Raw genomic sequence first — 23,314 nt, forward strand, 5'->3', positions numbered from 1 at the left:
ACATTTATTCTACCATTTAAATGCAAAATTCCTGCCCCAAGATGTTTTATTTCTATAATGAAAAAGTCACATTTACTAATTTTCTGCCAAGTTGATAACTTGTTCTAATACAAATTTGTACATAACAATGATTGTTTACAGATTTGGGAAGAAAAAATATTTTTCATTCTTGTCAATATTATTTTAATAGACATTTTACCTTTGGTGAATTTACATATTTAAGAATAAGCCACTTTCAAGTTATTTGTTGGAATTATCACTGTAAACATATGCAAAGGGTTTAGGAGGAGAGCCTGAATGTGTAGAAAATGTATTAAATTATAGCTGCTTTTTGTAGAGGAATGTTTCTATTCTATTTTACATTAAACACATATATCTCTTTCACTCATACACATATACACACATACTTACATCTGTATGCACACACCTAGACTCAAAACTACTGTTAAAATAGGCTGATATCAAATAATTAGATATTTATTAAACCAACCAGGTAGATTATATCACTGATTCTATTGGTTCAATCTTTAAGAAGTTGTGTGTGAGCACACCAACAATTTGAAAATGAATTTCAGAAGCACTCATGAACTTTAAAATATGACTACTATGTATTTTCCCTTTAAATTTATGTTGTTTACAGTCTCTTTATGATGTCATCACTCAACATCACCAGTTTGAACTTACAATGCTAAGGTCCAGGCAAGATATAGGCAGGGGAAATGTCTCTTCCACAGTTGTGAGTCCTCTTTTTAATACTTTTTAGTATTTTTGATGACTAACATTCTCAATTTGGTTACATGTTTATATATTTAAGTGTAAAGAATGTTTCTTTCATAGTCATTTGGGTTATAGATTAAAACTTGTATTTTAAACAGAGGTATAAAATTCCCATCAATATCTTAGGTATTTTGCTTTGAAATTTAGCTAGTTTAGTTTTTTTGGTTTTTTTCACAAGACAGCTTCATTATCTTGATCATTTTACTTTGCCAAGTCTAAGTTTCTCATAATTACATCTTCTTTTAGGGAGAATAGAAGGAATTAATTTCTTTGAAGGCATTTTCAAATTTAAAGCAGGATATAATGTAATAAGGTTTTATTATACAAGCTTTGTATACTTAATTTTATACATAAGAAAAATCAGACCATTTTATTTTTCTGATAAAAAAAGAACACATTATTATGTCCAATAAGGAAAAGTATACTGAGTTTATTTTTTAAAGTAGTCATTAAGTGGAAGATAAAGCATTATTCATATGGAATTAAACAACAGTATTTCTGCAGTCTTTAGGAACTACATCTTTCAGTAGTGGTTTTTATTTTAAAAGCCAATTTCTTCTTTAAAATATTGTTAAAAATAATAGAAAAGTTAAAGTAATATAGGTCATGTTGTCTTGCAACTACCAGCTAATATTCACATGTATTAAGTTGAGCTAAATGAGATTGCCAATATTCAACCACTCTGACCTAAAAACATGGAAATTTCTCATGATACAGCCTAATATAAAAAACGTTATAAAATCAATAAGACAAATATAATTATTGGGGAATAAAAATAGCTGGGTTATATGGGCTTGTAATTTATAGAGAAAATGTTCAAAATTAGTTAATGTGAAAAGGCACACAACATCAATAATTAGAAAATTTAGAAAAAATTTGACTTAGAAATTAAAATTCTGGAAAATTATTGCACATAATGAATTACAAGGATTTTCCCTTTTTAAATGACACATGTCTGTAACGTTCATTTTTTTCAACATGCATTACTTTTAGAAAAAATATTCTATACAGTTTGAAATAAAGAAAAAAGAAAAAGAATGATTTGATCTAGTAATTAAAATTGAGCTCCCCAATGAGCTTCTCAGATCACTAGTGCTTTTATAAAGACATTTCTAGTTTGATGCTGCCTACATATGATATTCCTTCTTAAATCACAGAGGCCTCAAGATTATGTCACCATTGAACATTATCTCTTTGAAATTTGCTGTTATCAGCAAAACCCTCTGTCCTCTTCTGCCTCCTATCTGAATAACTTTATCTTCTTGCTTTACCTCACTCTCACTCTCTCTCTCACTCTCTCTCAAATTCACTGCTTTTACTAAAGCCTTCTAGAATGGGTGATGTATTTTTTCCCACATCCTCTGCTACCACTGAATCTAGAAGTGCAGGAGATGCCTGCTTTTTTCCTCAATCCCATTTCTAGTTTGTTCTCCTTCCCTACTTCTGAAAATAACCAACTTTGAATCTTATGTCTTCAGATTATATCACCTGCTACCATTTTTTTGTTATATTCATCAACTGACTCCCAGATCACTCTCTTTCATTTTGCAAGGATTTTCTGTTTGACTCATTATTGTTTTACTCCAACAGTATTCTTGTCTTAATTCAATTTCTAGTGACTTTACTATGTAGTTGATCTTTCTTATGCTTAACATTTCAATTCTTTGACCTTCTGTTCTCTGGTTATCTTGTCTGACATCTTAGTTTAGTGGCTTACTCCAATATATATCCCTCCAAAATCTCAATTTTAAACATTCCACTCTCCAACTGCTACCTCAAAAAACTGTTTTACAGTTTGAAATCAATTTCACTAGGCTAAAATCAAGGTGCCATCAGGACTGGTTCCTTCTAGAGACTCTGAGAGAAGAATCTGTTTTCTTGTTCTTTTGAATTTTTAGTGGTCGATTGTATTCTTTGGTTTATACCCCCTTCTTCTTCCTCCAAAGGTCATCACTCCAGCCTCTACTTTCACAATCACTCTGCCTTCTCCTCTTCTAATCCTTCTTTTCTCTCTCATAAAAACTCTGGTGATTACATTTTGTGCCCTCTTGAACAATCCAGAATAATCTTCCAATCTCAATATTCTTAACTTAATTACATATACAAAGTCCCTTTTGCCATGTAAGATAACATGCACAGATTCCAGAAATTAAAATATGGATATTTGGGGGCTATTCATAATTCTATCTTCAAAAGTGCTGAATATTTATTAGTTGAATGAATAAATTGGTGAAAACTACATCATAATTTCTCATTCAAGTTTTAGGAATTAACTCATTCAATTACCAGGGAATACAATTTCAAAAAAGTAATGAATAAAACAAAGGTATAGCAAAAACAACAGTACAAGAAGGAAGTCATGTATATAGATAGTAGATTTGAAGTAGGGGATGCATAAACTGAAAAGGAATAAAGGATTTTGAGAGCAGGATTTCACTCCTGAGCAAATTAAAAAAAGTAGAATTATTCAATTATAGTTAATATTATAATATAGTTGAAACTGCATTTTAAACAGAAAAACATTATAAAATCAAAATATTAGATTGTTAGATATTGGAAAACATTATAAAATAAAAATATTGTTGCTATGATCATGACTATACTATTTCTCTGAAGAGTCTTTGTTTTAATATTGAAAAAGAAATGTGTTTTTTCCTCTATTCTTTTTTTAAAACATTTTTATTATTGGAGAAGGAAGAAGTGCTACAGCTTATAATAATTGGATAAAAGAAACTCAACATGTAATTCTATACCTTTATAATTATTGATTTTTATGTCCAGTTTAAGAAATATTTATCTACTCCACTATCATTAAAATACTTTTTCACTTCCTAGAAACATTCTTGTTTTACCTTTCAGTTTTAGGCCTACAATCCATCTGAAATTGATTTTGGTATGTAATGTGAGACAGGGGTCAAAGTCACATTTTTCTCCTTGTAGATTTCCACTTGACTGATACCATTTATTGAAAATGCAATTTTTTCCCAGTTCATAACAACTTTGGGATAATTCATGCTACTATATCTATATAGGTCTCTCTTTTTTTTCTCTCTCTATTCTATCCCATTGGTTGTCTTTGTATCAATATTACATTGTCTCAATTGTTGTCATTTTAAAATAAGTTCATGTATTAATATTTGATATTATATTCTTTCACATTTATTGTTTTTATTCCCAATTGTCTTGTATATCCTTGGCTCTTACATTTCCATGTATAATTTAGAATCAACTAGCCATTTATTATTTAAAAAGTCAAAAAACTTTATTGGGATTACATTCAATCAGTACATCAATTTGAGGAGACTTAATTTATTCTATATTACTAAGTCTTCCAAACTTTGAATATGATATATACTTCCCTTTATTTATGTTTTTTAATGTATCCTAATGTTTTCTACTTTTCAATGTAAAGGTAATGCACATATATATTTTAGATTTATTCCCAGGTGTTTGGTATTTTTATCAGACTGTATAAATGGCATTATTAAAATATTTTTCAATTACTTTGCACTGATATATACATACACAATTGATTTTAACGTTTTATCTTTGTCTCTTAACAATCTTATTTAGTTTACTCATTAATTCTAATAGTGTATCGTCAAATATTTTGCTTTTTTATGTAAACATTCATGCTGCCTGTGAATAATGACATTTTATTTCTTCCTTTTCTCTTCTTACGTTTTTAACTTCTTTCTTGTCTTATCATTCTTTTTCTTATCATGCTGGCTAAGATCTCCAGTACAGTATTAAATTTGAACTGTATTAGTGAACATTCTTGTCTTGCCCCTGAGTTTAAGGAAAAGTCTCCAACTTTTCATCATTGAGTATTACATTTCTTATAGGTTTTCAGTAGATTACCTTTATTAGAATAAGGTAGTTCTTTGCTAGTCCTTGTTTGCTAAAAATTTTATCATGAGTAAGTGTTGGCTTTATCAAATAATTTTTCTACATATTTATATGGTAATATGATTTTCCCTTCTTTATTTTAATGTCCTGATGTGGTGAATTTCAAATGTCAAATAAACTTGAAATAAGCTTTATTTGGTATAATACATTCTCCATCTATTAAAATTACTAAAAATGTTTAAGGACTTTGATATTAGTGTTTATTAAAAATGTAGGCCTGCAATTTTACTTTTTATTAATGTCCTTTTTAAATTTTGGTGTCAAGGGTATGCTCTCCTCACAGTACAATTTTATTTTTTTATTCTTTGGAAGATTTTGTGAACAATTATTTCTTTTTTAGGTGTTTGGAAGAATTGATCAATGAAGACATCCAGACCTGGAATTCTCTCTGTCGGTAAGCTTTTAAGTATTGATTAAAAGTCTTTAGTGTATGTACAATAATTCATATCTTATATTTCCTCTTATTTCATCTTTCTTATGTGTTTATTTCCAAGGAATTTGTCTATTTTATCTAACATAAAGCTTTTGTTTTCTCTTTAATTTATGCTGTTCCCTTTGTTATATTGTATTCATCCTACATTTTTTGTTTTTTGTTGTTCTATTTCTATCTCCTTGAGATGTATACATAGATGAGAGATTTTCAGTCTATCTTCTTTTCTAATATATACATTTAAGGTTATAATTTTCTCTCTGAATAGATCTTTGCATCCCACAAATATTTAAATAGTTTTCTTTATTATATTCAAAATATAGTTTAAAACATTCTGTAATTTTAATTATTATTTGCAGTAGTTCCCCTGACTCTGTTGGGGGTGGATATATTTCAAGACTTCTAATGCATGCCTGACTCTACAGATATTACTGAAACATATATGTATATATTTTCCTATACATAAATTACTATTATAAAGTTTAATTGATAAATTAGGCACAGTAAGAGATTAATAATAGCTAATAATAAATTAAACAAATCTAACAATATAGTATTATAAAAGTTATGTGCATATAGTGTCTCCTTATTTCTCTTTTTCTAAAAATATCTTATTGTGAACCTGGGTTGACTGTGGGTAACTGAAACTGTAGAAAGTGAAACCATGGATAATGTGGGAGCTATTGTATTCTTTACTTTTGCTGACAAAGCCCCTAATAGTCTTATAGAGAGCCTCTGTATGTGACAAGTTGCTTTGCTCTTGACGCTTTCAAATTTTTTCTTTTTGTCTGATGATAATGTGTTTCAGTGAAGAACTCTTTATATTAATCTATTTGGGATTGTTTGGTCTTGATTCATTGAGATATTCATTTTCCTCACCATATTTGTAAAGTTTTCTGTCATTATTTCTTTAAATACACTTTCTGTTCTTTTCCTTCTGGGACACCCATAATATGTATGTTGTTTTGCTTGATGGTGTCCCATAAGTCCTGTAGGCATTTTTCATTCTTTTTGGTCTTTTTTATTATTATTATTTGTCCTTAGGTAGGTAATTTCAAATAACCTGTCTTCACTGATTAATTCATATATTCATTTTTTTTTTCTGCTTGATTAAGTCTGGTTTTGAAGCTATGATTTTATTCAGTTCAAAAATCATGTTATTTGGCCTGGACCAAAGCATAAGTACCGTCTGGTTTTTTGTTTGTTTGTTTGTTTTGTTTTGTTTTGTTTTGTTTTGTTTTTCTTATGGTTTCTATCACTATGTTGAACTTTCCGTTTTGTATGTGTGTTGTTTTCCTAATTTCATTTAGTTGCCTATCTGTATTCTTTGGTCACACATGGAACTTCTTTAAGGTGATTATTTTGAATTCTTTGTCAGGCAGTGTGTAAATATCCATTTCTTTAGGGTGGATTCCTGGTGCTTTATTTTGTTCATTTAGTGGTGTTATGTTTTTCTGATTTGTTATGATACTTTGGACATTCATTCATGTCTGCACAATTGAAGAAGCATGCATTTATTCTAGTCTTTACAGACTTGCTTCAGTAGATAAAGTCCTTTCATTAGTCATCCCATTCAGAGATTCTGACAAGCCTTCTGGGATGGTACACAGGAAGGTTCAATGCTGAAGGTCTCAGGTAGGCTGAATTGCTGATGCCTGGGTAAGCAGCTGAGTGGGCCTGGTGACTAGGACCATAGGGTGGGGCCTAGAGACTGATTCATGGGAGCTGGCCTGAAGGCTGAGTACACAGAGGCCAACTGAACACTCAAGTGATCCTTGCACCTCAGTCTGCAGGGGCTGGACAGATGCTTGGATGGTACTTATGTTTTGGTCCATGAGGACAGGCCTGGAGCCTGATTCAATAGAGGCTGTCCTGTACTGCTGAGGGCCTAGAGTCTAGATCCATAAGGGCCATCCTGGTACCAGTGTTTACTGAGGTCAGCCTGGACCCTTAGGCTGCTGGAGCAGGCCTGGACCCTGAGTCTGCTGGAGTGTAGGGTCAAAGGGGCTAGCCTGAAGCCTGGGGCCACAGAGGCAAGCCTGGCACTAGGAAGGCTTAGAGCCTGTGTCTAGGGTGGGTAGCATGGAAGCTGGGTCTTTGGGTGCCAGCCAGATGCCCAAGAGCATGGGTATTGATGTGAAGCTGGGGTCTGTGAGTGTCAGCCTGAAATCTGGGACTGTAAAGTCCAACCCTGGGAATTGGGCAGGCCTTACATTTGGATGCATGAGGGCTGACCCAGTGCTGAAGGCAATCTTATGCCTGGGCTGAGGTCTTCAAGTATTAGCCTAGTAAGTAGGGTTGTGAGAGAAAGCATTGAAGTGGGGCAAGCCTAAAGCCTTAGGAGAGCTTGGAGCCTGAGTCTGTGTGGTCAGCTTGATGTCTGGGGCTCTGGGGGTTGGCCTGGCACTGATATGCATCTGAAGGCTTGATCCATGGGTACCATCCTGGAGTTTAGAACTGTGGATTCCCACCTGGTACTGGGGTGAGCCTGGAGACTGAGTCTGTGGGGACAGCCTGGGGCCTGGGGCCATGGGGGTTTGTCTGGTGTGGTGTTTTACTGGAGTCGGCCTGATGTTAGGGTCCAAGGCAAAGTCCAGTGCTCACTTTACTTCTTCTACATATTTATCCCCCTCATACTATGCTGCCTGAGGTTAGGGGAAGTGTGATGCATACAAAGTGAAATTATCTTTCCCACTCTCTTCAATGTGTCTTTTCTTATTTCTATGTTACATCCAGGTGCTGTAATCTCTTACTTGGTTTCTTTAGCTTGGGTAGGTATTTTCAGGTGTGGATAGTTGTTACAATTGATATTTCTGCAAGGGGACAAGCACTTGAAAATCCAACTCCAGCATCTTGCTAGCATCACTCTTCACCATGTTCCATGGATTGTATTCTTAATTTTCAAAGTTTTGCATAATTTTTATTGATCTGTTTGTCATGGTTTCTAGCCTCATTAAATTGTGGTCAGCAAACTTAGGTAACATATTATTAATATTATTCATAAACAATATTCATGTTCTGTACACATATATATGCTTTTTGTGCTATTTATTTTATCTTATATGAAATGTGGATCATCTCAGGTCATTTTCCTTCTGCCTAGAAAAACCTCATTAGTGTTTCTTGCTGACAATGAAATTCTATTGCTTTTGTTTTAAAATGTCTTTATTTTATCTTAATTTGTTAATAATACTTTTGTGGTGTTAACAATTTTAAGTTGGCTGTTATTTATGTTCAGAACTTTAAATATGTAATTCCTTAAGATGTGCAACGTTTGGGGGATGGACACACTTGAAGCTCTTACTTGAGGGGGGAGGGGGCACGGGCAATATATGTAACCTTAACACTTGTACCTCCATAATATGGTAAAATAAATAAATAAATAAATAAAGGATTATAAAAAAATGCCAATTTTTGGCTTCTATCACTAATTTCCCTTTTTATGTTAAGATAAAGGTTAGAATTACCTAAAAACAAGGAGGTACACACATATTAATTTATAACATAAATATAACCAAGAATGTGCCTTGGAAATGAAGAAAACTACCCAGAAGTTTAACTATATTTGAACTTCCAATAATTTGAGACTGAGACAACACCTATATAAAGTAGGCATTTCATAATAGTTGGCTAAATTGTCCCTTTTTTCAGTATTTCTTAGTTGCTTTTTCTAGCATTCTCCAAAGTGAGATGCATGTGCAAGACAATACATTGAAGTGTAGGAATAAGATATTAAAACTTCAGTTTATATATTTTGATTCATCTTTTGAAAATTTTTATTTTAATGTATGATTCATGCTATATGTCATTATAGTAGACTACGACTAATATACACACATATTAAGTTCATGTGCTGTAAATTGTTTACTGGTAAAAGTCTTTGACAAATGAAGTTTGAAAACATTACTTTAGACTATGGGAAATAAGTGAAAATCAATGCAGGTGGAAAGCCCTTTTTGTAGAATAAAAATTCAGTGATTCAGCCAGCATGGCTGTTTTCTAAACTATTACATTTCCAGGGATGCAGATCATAATATCTTTAGTTACTGTATTGAATTATGTAGTTTCACCACAGATTAATAAATAATTGATTAATTGCCTGTAGAAAATCCAAAAATACAAACTTGAACTATTTCAGAAATCTATGAAGTTTTCTTTCTCAAGATCATTCACAATAGTGGTTCTTAATCAGAACTGAGTATCAAAATCACATGAGGGAGTTTTAACATACAGATTTGATTAACTCAACCCAAAACTCTGGGAGTTCTCACACGTGTTTGTTTTTTAAAGTTTCAAATTAATTATTATGATTACTTGCAATTGAGCACAACTGCTCTAGATATTTTACTGCTCATTGTCTTCAAAGTCTTTCCTAAGTAAGTCAATAGTGACTTAGTGATGAGTTGGGGGCCAGGCTTTGTGCTGGACACTAGAGCTTTACTTTAGAAAATGAAAATAGAGTTGGCTCAAATATAAATACATTTGGTCATTTGACTTGTGTGTCAAACCCAATAATTTATATCAGTCAAAGAAGAAGTCAAACTCTAGGGTATATGTGTAAGTACAACCTCTGACTTAGCAATGGTCACAACTCACTGCCCCAGACAAATAATAAGTAATATTTTGAAAACAAATTTTACTATGTTTATCTTTGGTAGACAATATTTATTTGTAATAAATTAAATGGGCACCTTTCAAATGGAAAATATTATCAACTAATTTTCCTTATGTGGAGGGACAATTCAAAATTGAGGTTAACACTTATATGTACCCACTGACACACCATTAATGATTTAAGTTCTCAAAATATTAACATTGGTTGAGTTTTTTCATACCCTATTTAATGAATTAAGCAAATTCTGGTTAAGACTTTTTTATTAGAGAATTTTTAAAGGGAGAACTGGTTCAATTTACTTTATCTTATTATTTTAATATTTGTCAAGTTAGTGGTTTTATTTCAGATTTTAGTTCATGGTATATTTTTGTTTAAGTTTCTGGTGAAAAATATGCTCTAAAGGGGAAATATAGTATTTAACTATAATTAAAGGTAGACATTCTTAGAGATCAGTAAATGCATGAGTTCTCCAAGTGTTGCTATTGAAGGCTTACTCATAAGAAGAATAAAATAATTATCCATAGTAGAAATTCAATTAAAGCGTTTTCTTTTTTATAGACAAGAAGTAAACATGAGAACATATGAAAATTCCATTCCAAGTAAGAATTTAGCCCTTGAAATTAAATACTTTTTAGATTTTAAAATAATTTTAGGAAGTAATGACTAGTATCATCCACTAAATGTGGTAAAGCAGAAACTGCACTGAATTTTTATTAAAATGTAATACAAGGATCTATGTATGCATACACATATGCATATGTGTATGTTGGTGTGTGTGTGTGTGTGTGTGTGTGTGTGTGTGTTTAATATATTTCTGGCCTTGATGTGGGTTTGTATTAGCTGGTTTAAAAATAAAGATTTATTTAGCTTGTTATTTTTCATAATACACACCAACCAACTTGCCTAAGGTTCCCTTGTGTTTAAAAGTCACAATTACAAAACTCAAAATATACAAGGCAAATATAGTCAGAGAGATGAAAGTGCAGAGTGAACAGTGCATTTGTTGAACATATGCAACTTTAGGAAAATGGGCCATGGTATATTGAGCTGAAATCTATCTACAGTGCTGTAAGTGTTACCCATTGGTTCTAGCCTTTCCTTAAGGCAAGGTATAATAGAAGTCTATAACAATGTGATTAAGAGCATGGACTCTGAGGTTAAAACATCTGTGTTTGAATCTTAACTCTACTACTTATTAGTTTTATGATTTGTGGAAAATAATTTAACCTCTCTGTTTCTGTGCTTCATTTTTCACATTTGTAAAATGGAGGCAATTATATTATCTAATTCCAAGTGTTGTTGTATGGATTAAATGAGTTGACTAAAGTACTTAAAGCACAGTCTGGCACATAGAAAGCATGACATGAGTTTTAGCAGTTGCAGCTATGCTATTATTATTATCACTACTACTGTCCCATATAGTAGTTCTTTAAATATCTAAATTTAATTATCCCACCTCTCATTAGCATACTCACTCCAGGAGAGCTGTTTCCTCGCCACTTCCTCTTTTGACATAGTTCTCAGATAGTTTGATCTTCCCGATTACTCTATTCTGGATGTCCTCAAGTGTACATATGCCCTTCTTTAAATAGAGTTCCCAGAACTGAATTCAGTATTTTGGTCTGGGGCCCTAATTTCTGTGGCTTAGGATGCCACTGAGGTAAGAAGGGTGCTAAAATAAACACTCATTTAATTAATCAAGACTTTTACCAACTACTTAATACTGAGTATTGTGCTAGTTATTATGGGGACTATGGAAGGAGAAGTCACATTGTCTGCAATCTAACAAAAATGACACAAAGAAAAGAAAGCAATATAGAGGAGATGACGGAGATGTTTGAAAGGAAATAGTAAAGTTTTCTCTATTTTCCACTCCTACTGTTTGATTACATTTTTTACCAGCATGAATTAAGTAACTATCTGTGAAAATTGGCTTAATATAGAAAATAAAATTACAAATGTCAATTACAACATAAATCAATGCAAAATGAGGAAATAAGCTTTTATTTTCGCTAATTGCTGTGCCACAAAAACCTACAAACTCTAAGGGGAAAATCTATATTTTGAATTGTAACTTAGTTTAATTTAAATGATATATTTATTACTTGGGAATATTTCAGTGCAGATGAAAGTCTAGCTCCTAACTCCAAGTTGTTTATTGTCCTCTCTAATTTTAGTCAGCGAATCAAACAGAAAATCATGGAATCAAGAATACTTTGCTTTGACATTTCCCAAACCACCCCAGCCAGGTAGAAAAAAGAGATCAAGACCTTCAGAATCACAAGTCACAGTTCCTGTAAGTACTGAAAAGATCATTTTTAAAACTAAATCTACATTGGCACAACATATACAAATATAAACAAGGCATATTTGATTTAGATTTTACTACCTGTTGGAAGCAGGCTTTTTAAATTTATAATTCTCTGTGCAAAAGATTGTCCTCACCTGTTTCAGATAAACATTTATTTGTATGTGATTCTCCACATCAAAGATATGTAATAGCTAATAGTCTATGCAAGCTGAAAAACCTAATGCTACAACTGGTGGAATCTACCAGAAAATGTTTATCAGTTCCAAAAGCATCTAAACTTCGAATTGTATAGCAGGAGCTAATTTTGATCAGGTTTCAGGGCCTCCAAATTTTTTAATTCTGAAATTCAGAATTCTTGTTACTAGGAGATTCAAATTTTCTACTGCTTCTATAAAGTAGAGTTATCCTATCAATTATTAAAAAGATAAATAAGCATACATTGTGATAGCAAAATATTTTTAAAGTGTCTCCCAAAACAAAGTTACATTCAGTGCATTTATTCAAGGACCATTAATTACATCTATAATTATCCAAGGTTCATGTATCTCTTCAGTGTTGTCTTTTAATTCCATACTAAAATTGATTGTTGGCACCTCTACTGAATAGTTAAATGAACTTAAGAAGTAAGTCTAAAATCAGTCTCTGTGGCTACTTATGAAAACCAGAGTTGATAAGTGTTTGGGTGGGAGTTGAAAATAAATTACACAAAAGCTATGCAAATTAATGTGGATCAAACATTTGTTTGTTTCATTTGAAACAACTTTCACTATTGGTTTAAGTCAGCATCCAAGAAAACAATGTAACAAGTGTTCTTGACTCCACGATTTTCTGCTTGATTCACTAAAATGATAGACAATAAACAATTTGGAGTTAATAGCCAGACTTTCAAACTTTTGTCTATGATTTTTTTCAATACAGTGGGGTATCAGGCTCTCAATTTGACCAGAAATCTTGAAAGCAGGATAAGCAATTGGGTTAGAGTTGAAGACTATAATTATCACAAAATTGTCATGATGAATTTCAATGGGATGAACTTATTTCTGAGCTAAATTGAGGATGAAAGGTGTTTGTCCCAAAATATCTCTCCAAAACAGGGTTCCAAAAGGAACCCCTACTGATTGTGAGAGTAAGTTCTGGAATGTTATGGATTATTGTGGACCTGCTCCAATCCCAATATGAATCATTAAATGAATCCTAAAATTTCCCCTAAAATCATTTCCATTTATTTCCAAAGTAGAGCGTTCGCGCTCTCTCTCTCTTTCTCTTTCTCTCTCTCCCCTCCCTTTCTTCCTCCCTCCCTCCTTCTCTCTCTCTCTGTCTCTGTCTCTGTCTCTGTCTCTCTCTCTCTCTCTCACACACACACACACACACACACACACACACAAATAACTCTGAAAGAGAGAAAAAATTCTAATTTTAAATAGTCAAGGAAAAACAAAATTATTTTATGTTACAATATAAAAGCTTATAATTCATTCACAAATGCTTATCATTAATCTAATCAATCTTTTCAGAGGCATGACAAAAGAAAATTACAGGAAGGTCAGAAGCCAGCTCATATATGGATAAGGCATTCTTTAAGAAAATTTTTCCAAAGGCCATCTATTTACTTAGCTGTCAGGAGACAGGCTCCATACAGACATCCTTATACTCCCAAAACCAATCTTAAAAAAGCAGAATATAAAACGTCCAAAGATGAAAAAAAAGGCATGGTTTTGAATAAAGATTCTGAGAAAAAAACAGGCCCACATGCAGCAAATCCAGACTCATATAAAATAGAAAAAGATGAGAAAGAACAGAAACCTAAAAGATGTAATTCAGGTAAAACTCAATCAAAATCATCACATAAAAGTGAACTATCTAAGAAGTCAAAATCAAAATCAGAAATAAATCCAGAATCCAAAGATTCTAATGTAGTCTCAGAAGAGCATTCAAAAAAAGATAAGAAAGATTCAAAGAATTCCAAGGAGACAGACACTGAATCCATATTTACAAAGAACAATCTAGAGAATGATTCTAAGAAGAGCTCAAAGAGTAATCGTGATGTTAAATCAGAGGCTTGCTCAAAAAATAGTTCAAATGTGGATTTAATGATGTATTTAGAAGAGGCTGGTATTGAATCCATGGATTTTGGTACATGGGTAAAGAATTACTCCCAGAATAATTCAAAGAAGCCTGCAAAGAAGGACTCAAAGAAAGATGCAAAGAAGAGCTCTGATGCCGAATCTGGAGACTCAAAGGATGCAAAGAAAGATTCAAAGAAGGATAAGAAAAATGAAAAGAAAGATGACAAGAAAAAGGATGCAAAGAAGGACACAGAGTCTACTGATGCTGAATCTGGAGACTCAAAGGGTGCAAAGAAAGATTCAAAGAAGGATAAGAAAAATGAAAAGAAAGATGACAAGAAAAAGGATGCAAAGAAGGACACAGAGTCTACTGATGCTGAATCTGGAGACTCAAAGGGTGCAAAGAAAGATTCAAAGAAGGATAAGAAAAGTAGCAAGAAAGATGACAAGAAAAAGGATGCAAAGAAGGACGCAGTCTCTACTGATTCTGAATCTGAATCGGAGGCAAAGAAGGGTAAAAAAGATGAAAAAAAGGAAAAGAAAGATTCAAAGAAAGATGACAAAAAGAAGTCTGTCAAGAAGGATGCAGGATCTACTGATGCCGATTCTGAATCTGAAGGAGATGCAAAAAAGGGTAAAAAAGATGAAAAGAAGCAGAAGAAAGATTCAAAGAAAGACACTAAAAAGGATGCAAAAAAGGGTGCAGAATCTACGGATACTGAATCTGATGTGGAGTTAAAGAAGGGCAAGAAAGATCCAAAGAAGGAAATGAAAGGATCAAAGAAAGATGCCAAAAAGGATGCAAAGAAGGACACAGAGTCTAGTGATGCTGAGTCTGACGCATCTTCCAAGACAGGCTTAAAAAAGGGCACAATGGTCAAAGGTTCAGATGCTGAATCTGAAGAGTCATTATATACACCTGGCACTAAGAAGAGAGCTGATGATTCAGATGGCACATCTGCAGATTCAAAGAAAGAAGGTCCCGAACTAAAGAGAGGATTAAGAATGTCATCTAAAAAGACAACATTCAAAGAAAAAGGAAAAAAAACAACTACAGGTAGAGTTCCTCCATCAAGAGAAAGACCACCACTCCCACCTTGTGAGCCTTTACTACCATCACCTAAGGTCAAACGTCTCTGTCGGTGCAGGATGCCTCCTCCACCTCCAAAACCAAGATATGCTCCTTTGGTATGTTTACTATTTTATTTGTAGGCCAAAATAGATTTAAAATGAAAGATATTTTAAAAGTTTAAATTTATATTTTCTCCAAAGAATAGTTCTCTTTTACTGGAATATTGACAAATTTGGGACTTAAAGGTAAGAAAAATAAAGAGTACTTCAAAATGACTCTGAAGAATTGAGAAACATAATATTTTCCACAGAGGTTGTCCGAGTTTGCAGTCCCACCAGCAGTGTATGAATGTTCCTATCTCTCCACATCCATGCCAACATTTATTGTTTTGAGACTTTTTGATAAAAGCCATTTTCACTGTAGGTTTCATTTTGTTGTTGTTGTTGTTGTTTCTCTTTCCTGGCTTTGGTATCCTGATAAAGGCTTCATAGAAAGAGTTAGGGGGTATTCCTTTCTTCTTAATGTTATGGACCCATTTCAGTAGAATTGGTTTCAATTCTTTTTTATAGGTCTGGTAGAATTTGGCTGTGGATCCATCTAGGCTGGGATTTTTTGTTGATTTTGTTTGGGGAAATTTTATTACTGCTTCAATCTCAACATTCAATATTGATCTTTTCAGGATTTCCAGTTCTTCCAGATTCAGGCTAGGGAGGTTGTGTGTTTCCTGAAATTTATCCATTTTCTCTATTTTTTTTTTTTTTAGTTCATGTATGTAGAGGTTTACATAGTAGTGATGGATAATATTTTGTATTTCTGTGTTATCAGTTATAATATCTCCCTTTTTAATTTCTGGTTGAGCTTATTTGAAGCCTTTATCTTCTATTTCTCATTAATATAGCTAGTGGTCTCTCAATTTTCTTTAGCTTTTCAAGGAACCAACTTTTTGTTTTGTTGATCTTTTGTATTGTGTTTTTGGTTTCCATTTCATTTAGTTGTTCTCTGAGTTTTGGTGAGTCTTTTCTTCTGCTAGCTTTGGGCATGGTTTCTTTTTTTTTTCATTTTGGGATATTATGGGGGTACAAACATTTTGGTTACATGGTATGACTTTGCCTCACCCAAGCCAGGATTGGAGATGTGCCCTTTCCTCCATGCAATGCTCACTGTGTCCATTAGTGAATTTACCTACCCCCCATCCTCCCAACCCCCAATGAATACTTCTACCATGTGAGCACTCTAGTGTTGATCAGTTAGTGCCAATTTGATGGCAAGCACATGTGGTGCTTATTCTTTCATTCTTGTAATACCTCACCTTGGAGGATGGGCTCAAGCTCTATCCAAGAAAATATAAGAGGTGCTAGATCAAATTGTTTTTTGTAATTGAGTATTATTTCATTGTATACATATACCATGTTTTATTAATCCACTCGTGGATTGACAGGCACTTGGGTTGTTTCCAGATCCTTGCAGTAGTGAATTGTGCTAACACAATTGTTTTTCTTTTTCTATTTCCTTAAGGCATTGCATTAAGTTTTTAATTTGTGAACATTCTGCCTTTTTGTTGTAAGCATTTCAGACTATACACTTTCCCTTGAGTACTGTTTTTAGTGTATCTCATCAATTTTGGAAGTTTGTGTTACCTTTGTGGTTAAAGTAATTTATTAAAATTTCCATTTTGATTTTATCAGTAACCCAAGGATAATTAATCAGCAGGTTGTTTAATTTCCATTATTTGAGTATTTTTCATAGTTCCTCTTAGAATTTATTACTGAATTTATTCTACTGTGATTTGAGAGGACACATGGTATGATTTTATTTTTTTTTAATTTGCTGAGACATGTTTTGTGATATAACATATTATCTATCTCAGAAAATGCCCCATGTGCTGGTGCAAAGAGTGCATATAAATTATTTTGGGGGAGCAGAATGTTCTGTAAATGTTTGTTAGGTCCATTTGCTCTAGAGTCACATTTTAGTCCAGTGTTTCTTTGTTGGTCTTCTACCATGATGATCTGTTTAATTCTGTCAGTGGAGTGTTGACATCCTTGGCTATTATGATATCGCTGTTTATTTTTTCCTTAGATGTAGTAGAATTTGTTTTAAGAATCTAGGAGCTACTATGTTAGATGCATATATTTTTAGGATTTTGGGATTGATTCCTTTAATATTAAATAATGATCACATTTACTTTTTTACCATTCTTGATTTAAAATCAATGTTATCTGATATGAGAAGTTACTTCTACTCACTTTTGATTTCCATTTGCATTTCCATTTTATCCCCCTCTTTACCTTGAGTATACTAGACTCCTTGTGAGTTAGGTGCGTTTCTTGCAGACAGTATATATTTGGGTTTTGTTTCTTATCCATTAAACTGATCTACATTTTTAAGGGGAGCATTAAGACCATTTGCATTCAATTTTAGTATTAGTATGTGTGACAGAGTTCTTGTCATAATTTTCATTGTTATCTAGTTGCTTTGTTCTCTCCCTCGTGTTACAGTTTTATAAAAGCTGTGAATTTTTACTTTTCTGTGTTTTTACACTGGTGGCTATCAATTGTTCTATTACATGTATAGAACACTTTTAAGCATTCATTTTATGATAGGTCAATTTGTGACAAATTCCCTTAGTATTTGCTGGTCTAGGAAATACTTTTTTGCTCCTTCATTTATGAAACTTAGTTTTGTTGGATTCAAAATACTTTGAGATACAAAAAGAATTTACATAATCAAAATGTTTGTATCCCTCATAATATTTTGAAATTAAAAATAAAATAAATAACTTGGCTGGCAGTTATTATGTTTAAGAAGACTAAAAATAGGACCCCTTTCCTTTCTCTCTTATAAGATTTTGTTGAGAATTCTCCTATTAGTCTGATGGATTTTCCTTTGTAATCTAATTGATGTTCTCCCCTCATAGCTCATAGGAGTCTTTCTTTCACATTGAATTTGGCCAGTCTGATGACTACATGCCTTGATGATTCCCTTTTGTCAATGAATCTTCTGTTGATTGAGCTTCTTTTATCTGTATATCTAAATGTCAAGCAAGACCAGTGAAGTTTTCCTCAATTATTTCCTCATATAGATTTTCTATCTCTTTTGGTTTTTCTTTCTCACACTCATGAATGTCTATAATTATTATATTTGGCCATTTTATATAATCCCATATTTTTCATAGCCTTTTCTTTCCTCTTGATTTTTTGTTCCTTATTTTTGGTTGACTGGGTGAATTTGAAAGAGTTGTCTTCAAATTCTGTAATTATTTCTTCTGCTTGGTGTAGTCTATTCTTAAAACTTTCTGTTGTGTTTTGTATTTTCCTAAATGAGTTTTTATTTCCAAAAGTTCTATATAGATTTTTTAATTTTTATTTCAGCATATTATTGGGGTACAAATGTTTAGGTTACGCATATTGCACTAAAATAAATCAATTTAGTAAATTATTCATTCATTCATTTCCTGAATCATTTCTCTGATGTCTTTGAGTTGGTTTTCGCAAATTGTATTCCCTCTCAGAAGGTGACATTTGTAGGAAAGAACCAGCTGCAGTGGTATATTTGGGACCTATGTCTGGCAGTCAATCAGGAGAAGCCCTGGCATATATCAGGCAGTGGGCAAACCCACCCCTATGGCTCCTAGGGGACCACTTTCTGTGCTCCACCACAGCTGAGGCAGGTGAGGGAGTGAGACTGGGTGGGGCTGGTGAGCCTGTGTTCAGGCTCCACGATGCTGGCACAAGAGCTGTCTCAGCAAAGGTCTAGGGTCAACCCCTAGGCCACTGGAAAAAGCCACCAGAGTGGGGATGTAGATGCTCCTCCAAGCCAAAAAGTCAGCTCATGGGGGAAGGGCAGTCTGGAATTCACAGTCTGTCAGGCAGGAGTGGGGTTCATTTTTATCCCTCTTTCCTTGCCTCACAGAACTCCTTCGAGCATCTGGCCACAACCAGCAGGCCAAACTAGTTGAGCTTACCATCATTACTGCCACCAGCTAGGAACTTTCCTGCCTAGGATTCTACTGCAGACTGAATGTGTGGCTTTCCTGTGAATGAAGGAGTGCTCTACTACTATGCTGTGGCTTGGACTGACATTGTACTCTCATTTTAGATCAGCCTGTGTAGGCTCCCTCACCTCCCAAGATTAGGTCACAAATCTCCTCCCTGTTCCTCTGAGCAACAAAATCGAGTCCTAAAGGCATGGAATCTAGTCTTCTGGTCTGTTTTCTGAACCCCCAAGTTCAATCTATGACCATGTCAGGGAGAAGCAGGCTGGTCTTGAGTTGCCTGTGGAGTGCTCAAGCAGGCTTAATTTCCTTCTGCTTTGGGGTGTCCCCTGCTCTGCCAGAACATCCAGGCAGGCAGGGCTAGGGAGGGCCAGTGGGAAGGGAGCTCACAGTCTGAGTTCCTCTTGACCCACTACAGATCTTTAAGAGGAAAGGAGTGAGCTCCACTCTCTGTGGAAGCTTGGGTGTTGTGAGTACATCAACAGAGTGGAAGCATCCACTCCGGAGAGCCCCAGCTCAATTGTCCCTTGATACACCCATACCAAGCATGGTATACCACTTGGGAACTGCCACAGTAGCATTGGCAGCTGTAGGTGAGCAAGAGGAGGAGGAGGAGGAGGAAAAGAGTCTGAATGGAGGAGATCTGGGACTCTGGTCTCCTTTGCCCCATGGGGCTCCCATGGCATGTTGCTCTCTCCTCTCCCCAGTAGGCAGCCCACCCTGAATGACCAAGCTCTGAAATCACATAGTTCCCTCAGGGGTCACTGATCTCCTGTGACCACTGTAGTCTAGGAAGATACTGGGATATATTTGTGTGAGGTCCAGTGCCATGAAAACTGAAGGGAGGAAACTCCCTGGGCAGGACAAGGGCACATAATGTGTGAAAAAGTAGTATGGCACCCACCACCTTGGCTTGGGTCTGTGGTGGTGGGGCAACCCTGATGTTGCTGGAAGCACAGCACTCTGTTCTCAAGAAGTTCCCAGTTCACTGGCAGTGGCATCTTTGGGCTTGTGAGGGTAGAGAAGCTTTCCAACAGTTTTCAAGCCTGTAGTCTGTCCGAGGTGTTAGGAGAGGAGAAAAGAAAGCCCACCTACCTTTTCCGTGGGACTTCAAATGCCTTGGGGGTTGATGTCTGCTGAAATCTTGCTCCTTCATGTTCTGCTCTACAACTTCTTCCCATGGAATCTCTGTTAGGTTGTGGCCTCAGTTACATCAGAATTACAACTGGGATATGGTTTTTTTTTTTTTTTCTCATCTAAAGTTTTTCCTTCTTCCTGAGATGTTCTGGCAACTGATACCACTAGTCAGGCATCTTGCCTCCTTTTCTCATAGGGTAGTTTTTAACAAGGGCTAAAACAAACAAAAACTAATCCTTAAATAATAAACTGGCTTCAATGACCAAACTGAACATTGTGACAATTGAGGTTTTATTACACTGAAATGAATTTAAAAAGGAAGTTCCCTAATTTCTCTCCCAAAAGAACTAAATATGTTATTTGAAAAATACGAAGTCAGGCAGGTTTATAATCTAGTGGCTACTGCATAAGGCTTTGGAGTTATATAGTTTTGAATTAAATCCTTGCTCTGCCACTAACTAGCAGGACACCTTTGGGGAACTTAATCATTTGGAAAATCATTTTCCTAAAATATAAAATGGGACATTAATAGCACCTTCTTTATAGGAAAATGAAATATGTAATTTAGTATATTATCTGGTACTATGTTATGCACAGTCATGGAGCCCCACTCCTACCAATATCCCTCAAATAACAATGTGTGTGGATTTTAAACTACAGGCTCATACTACAGGCTCTTCAAAGTTGGGGCATTTTTTAATTATTATTACAAAACACCTAATGTAGTGTTTTGCATGGAATATGTTGTAATAATCACTTATTAGTTGAATTAATTAACGCTTAGGCCAAAATTGGCTTTTGCCTGAAGTATGTGATCTAGGCAGCTATCTCAAATCTTTTGGGAAAAAGATAAAGATGATGATGATAATAGCAATGATGATGATGATGATGAATAAATGGTTAAGTATATGGTAAGAAAGAAAGAATCTGACTACTGGGTGGTTTTCTAGAAAGTAACTGTTTTCCAAAAGAATTTTGATAATTAACTCAGTTCTCTTGCAAATATCCACAACCAATACTTGTGTAGCCACCTCTATATTCCCTATTTACACTCTGAGGACAAATTTGGCTCCTTCCAATCTCTTATTGAGGAAATTAGAAGTAAAGTAATGAGAGGAAATGTTCAAAGTCTGCCAAGTTCAGTAGAAAAACAAGTCACCTGTATATTAATTCTTAAGGTATATTTCTTATTGCATATTTAAAATAATAATAGCAAGAAGGAAACATGATGATAATGGTCTCAACAGCAATGTTCATCTCTGTAACTTTTTAATAGCTTAATACTTAACCTCGGAGAAATGTCAATGTTTATTGGCAACTTCTTTGACGATGGCACAGTGGTGAGAAACATAGTCTTTAGCTTTGATATTTGGGCTCCGATCCTGTCCCAGGGAGCCTCAGGTAGAACACCTTGCACTGGTCCTTGTTCTGTAAGATGATGAGCGTCCCAATTTCATAGAGCTGTTGTAAGGCTCAGATGACATGCTAAGCACTTAAAACAGCAAATTGCTTACAGAAAATACTCAGTGAGTATTAGACATTATTGAAAAGGTGGTTTATTGACAGCATTCATTTCTCCCTAACATTATCCAATCACCAGGAAAACCTACTTAAAACCTAATAAAATGTGGTATACATATACCATGGAGTACCATTCAGCTATAAGAAACAACGGTGATATAGCACCTCTTGTATTTTCCTGGCTAGAGCTGGAACCCATTCTATTAAGTGAAGTATCCCAAGAATGGAAAAACAAGCACCACATGTACTCACCAGCAAATTGGTATTAACTGATCAACACCTAAGTGGACATATAGTAATAACATTTATCGAGTGTTGGGCAGGTGGGGGGGGAGGGGATGAGTATATATATACATAATGAATGCGATGCGCACCAACTGGGGGATGGACACACTCGAAGCTCTGACTCAAGGGAGAGGGGGCATGGGCAATATACGTAACCTTAACATTTGTACCCCCACAATATGCTGAAATAAATAAATAAATAAATAAATAAATAAATAAATAAATAAAGGGGAAAAAAAAGTTCATACTATAACATTAAGAGAAAGAAGTAAGGAAAAATGCTGTGGGGTTGCAAGTAAACAAAAATTCACATTTGTGGACAAAATTACATAGTAGTATGCAAATGTGAAAATATTTGTATTACTGTGGTGGAATTTAGAATGACAATCAGTTATTCATAATGTATTTTTATGTTTCCACATGATATTTTCAATTTTAAAAATTCTCATTTATTAATAAAGCTGTGAGAACTTAGACTAATCATGTAACATTGGTGGGCCTCAGTTCCTGTACAAACACTGGTTATTGGACTAGCATTCAGTACTTCTCACCCTTAAGTGGCCATTAAGATCATGCAGGGAGCTTGTTGAAAGTACACGTTGCTGTATTCCACTTTAGAGACTTTGACTTCATAGGTCTGGGGTGTTCAGGGACCTGCATTTTTAACAAGAAATAATAATGATATCTAAGTTCCCTTCCATCTGTGACATTTTGTATTTTGGTTTGGTCCTTAACACAACAGGGCTTCTCTATAATTAATAAACAAATAAACTTTTACTTTTATTTTCATTTTTCTACTTTATTTTACAGCCTGAAGCACAGTGGATTCATAAGCTGCTTTAAAGAACAACTGAGCGCTTGGTTTCACAGAATGGCCTTACCACAGTAAGCACTAGCTACTCTCAAATGAGCATTTCTACTTCTGTGGAACTGTAATAAATAAAAACAAGTCTTCCATGAGTATCGGGAGCTGAGTTTTTGTATATAATTTGTAGAGGTGATATATATATATATATTCTTTATTTATTCAATATCTGAACTTTTCAGACCAAAATACTGTAGCATTTTACCCCATGTTCTGAAGCTTCAGTGTAGAAACTGTTCCTGAGTTTTGGTTAAAATGTTGCAACTTTTCTTTGGATGGCCTTATCATGTTTTCTTAAACTTCTTTTTAACTTAGCATTCAAAAAAAATTAA

The 23,314-nt window shown here is 34.3% G+C and overlaps 1 protein-coding gene across 1 annotated transcript; it reads left to right on the forward strand.

The window, feature by feature from the left end:
• Positions 1–649: 649 nt before the first annotated feature.
• Positions 650–23,077, forward strand: CYLC1 (cylicin 1). Its single transcript, XM_012738657.3, has 6 exons — positions 650–736; positions 5,027–5,080; positions 10,290–10,330; positions 11,909–12,027; positions 13,557–15,296; positions 22,928–23,077. The coding sequence occupies exons 1-6, from the start codon at positions 720–722 to the stop codon at positions 22,958–22,960; spliced, it is 2,004 nt and encodes a 667-aa protein (XP_012594111.3). The 5' UTR covers positions 650–719; the 3' UTR covers positions 22,961–23,077.
• The last annotated feature ends 237 nt before the right edge of the window (positions 23,078–23,314 follow it).

This window comes from Microcebus murinus, chromosome X (assembly GCF_040939455.1).
Source record: "Microcebus murinus isolate Inina chromosome X, M.murinus_Inina_mat1.0, whole genome shotgun sequence".
In the NCBI taxonomy this organism is placed as follows: domain Eukaryota; kingdom Metazoa; phylum Chordata; class Mammalia; order Primates; family Cheirogaleidae; genus Microcebus; species Microcebus murinus.

Bases quoted from the DNA above. Each gene is read 5' to 3' on its own strand.
- CYLC1 (XM_012738657.3), top strand. The intron at 10,331-11,908 runs GTAAGAATTTAG...CTCTAATTTTAG, and splicing joins ATATGAAAATTCCATTCCAA to TCAGCGAATCAAACAGAAAA. The intron at 15,297-22,927 runs GTATGTTTACTA...TTTATTTTACAG, and splicing joins AACCAAGATATGCTCCTTTG to CCTGAAGCACAGTGGATTCA.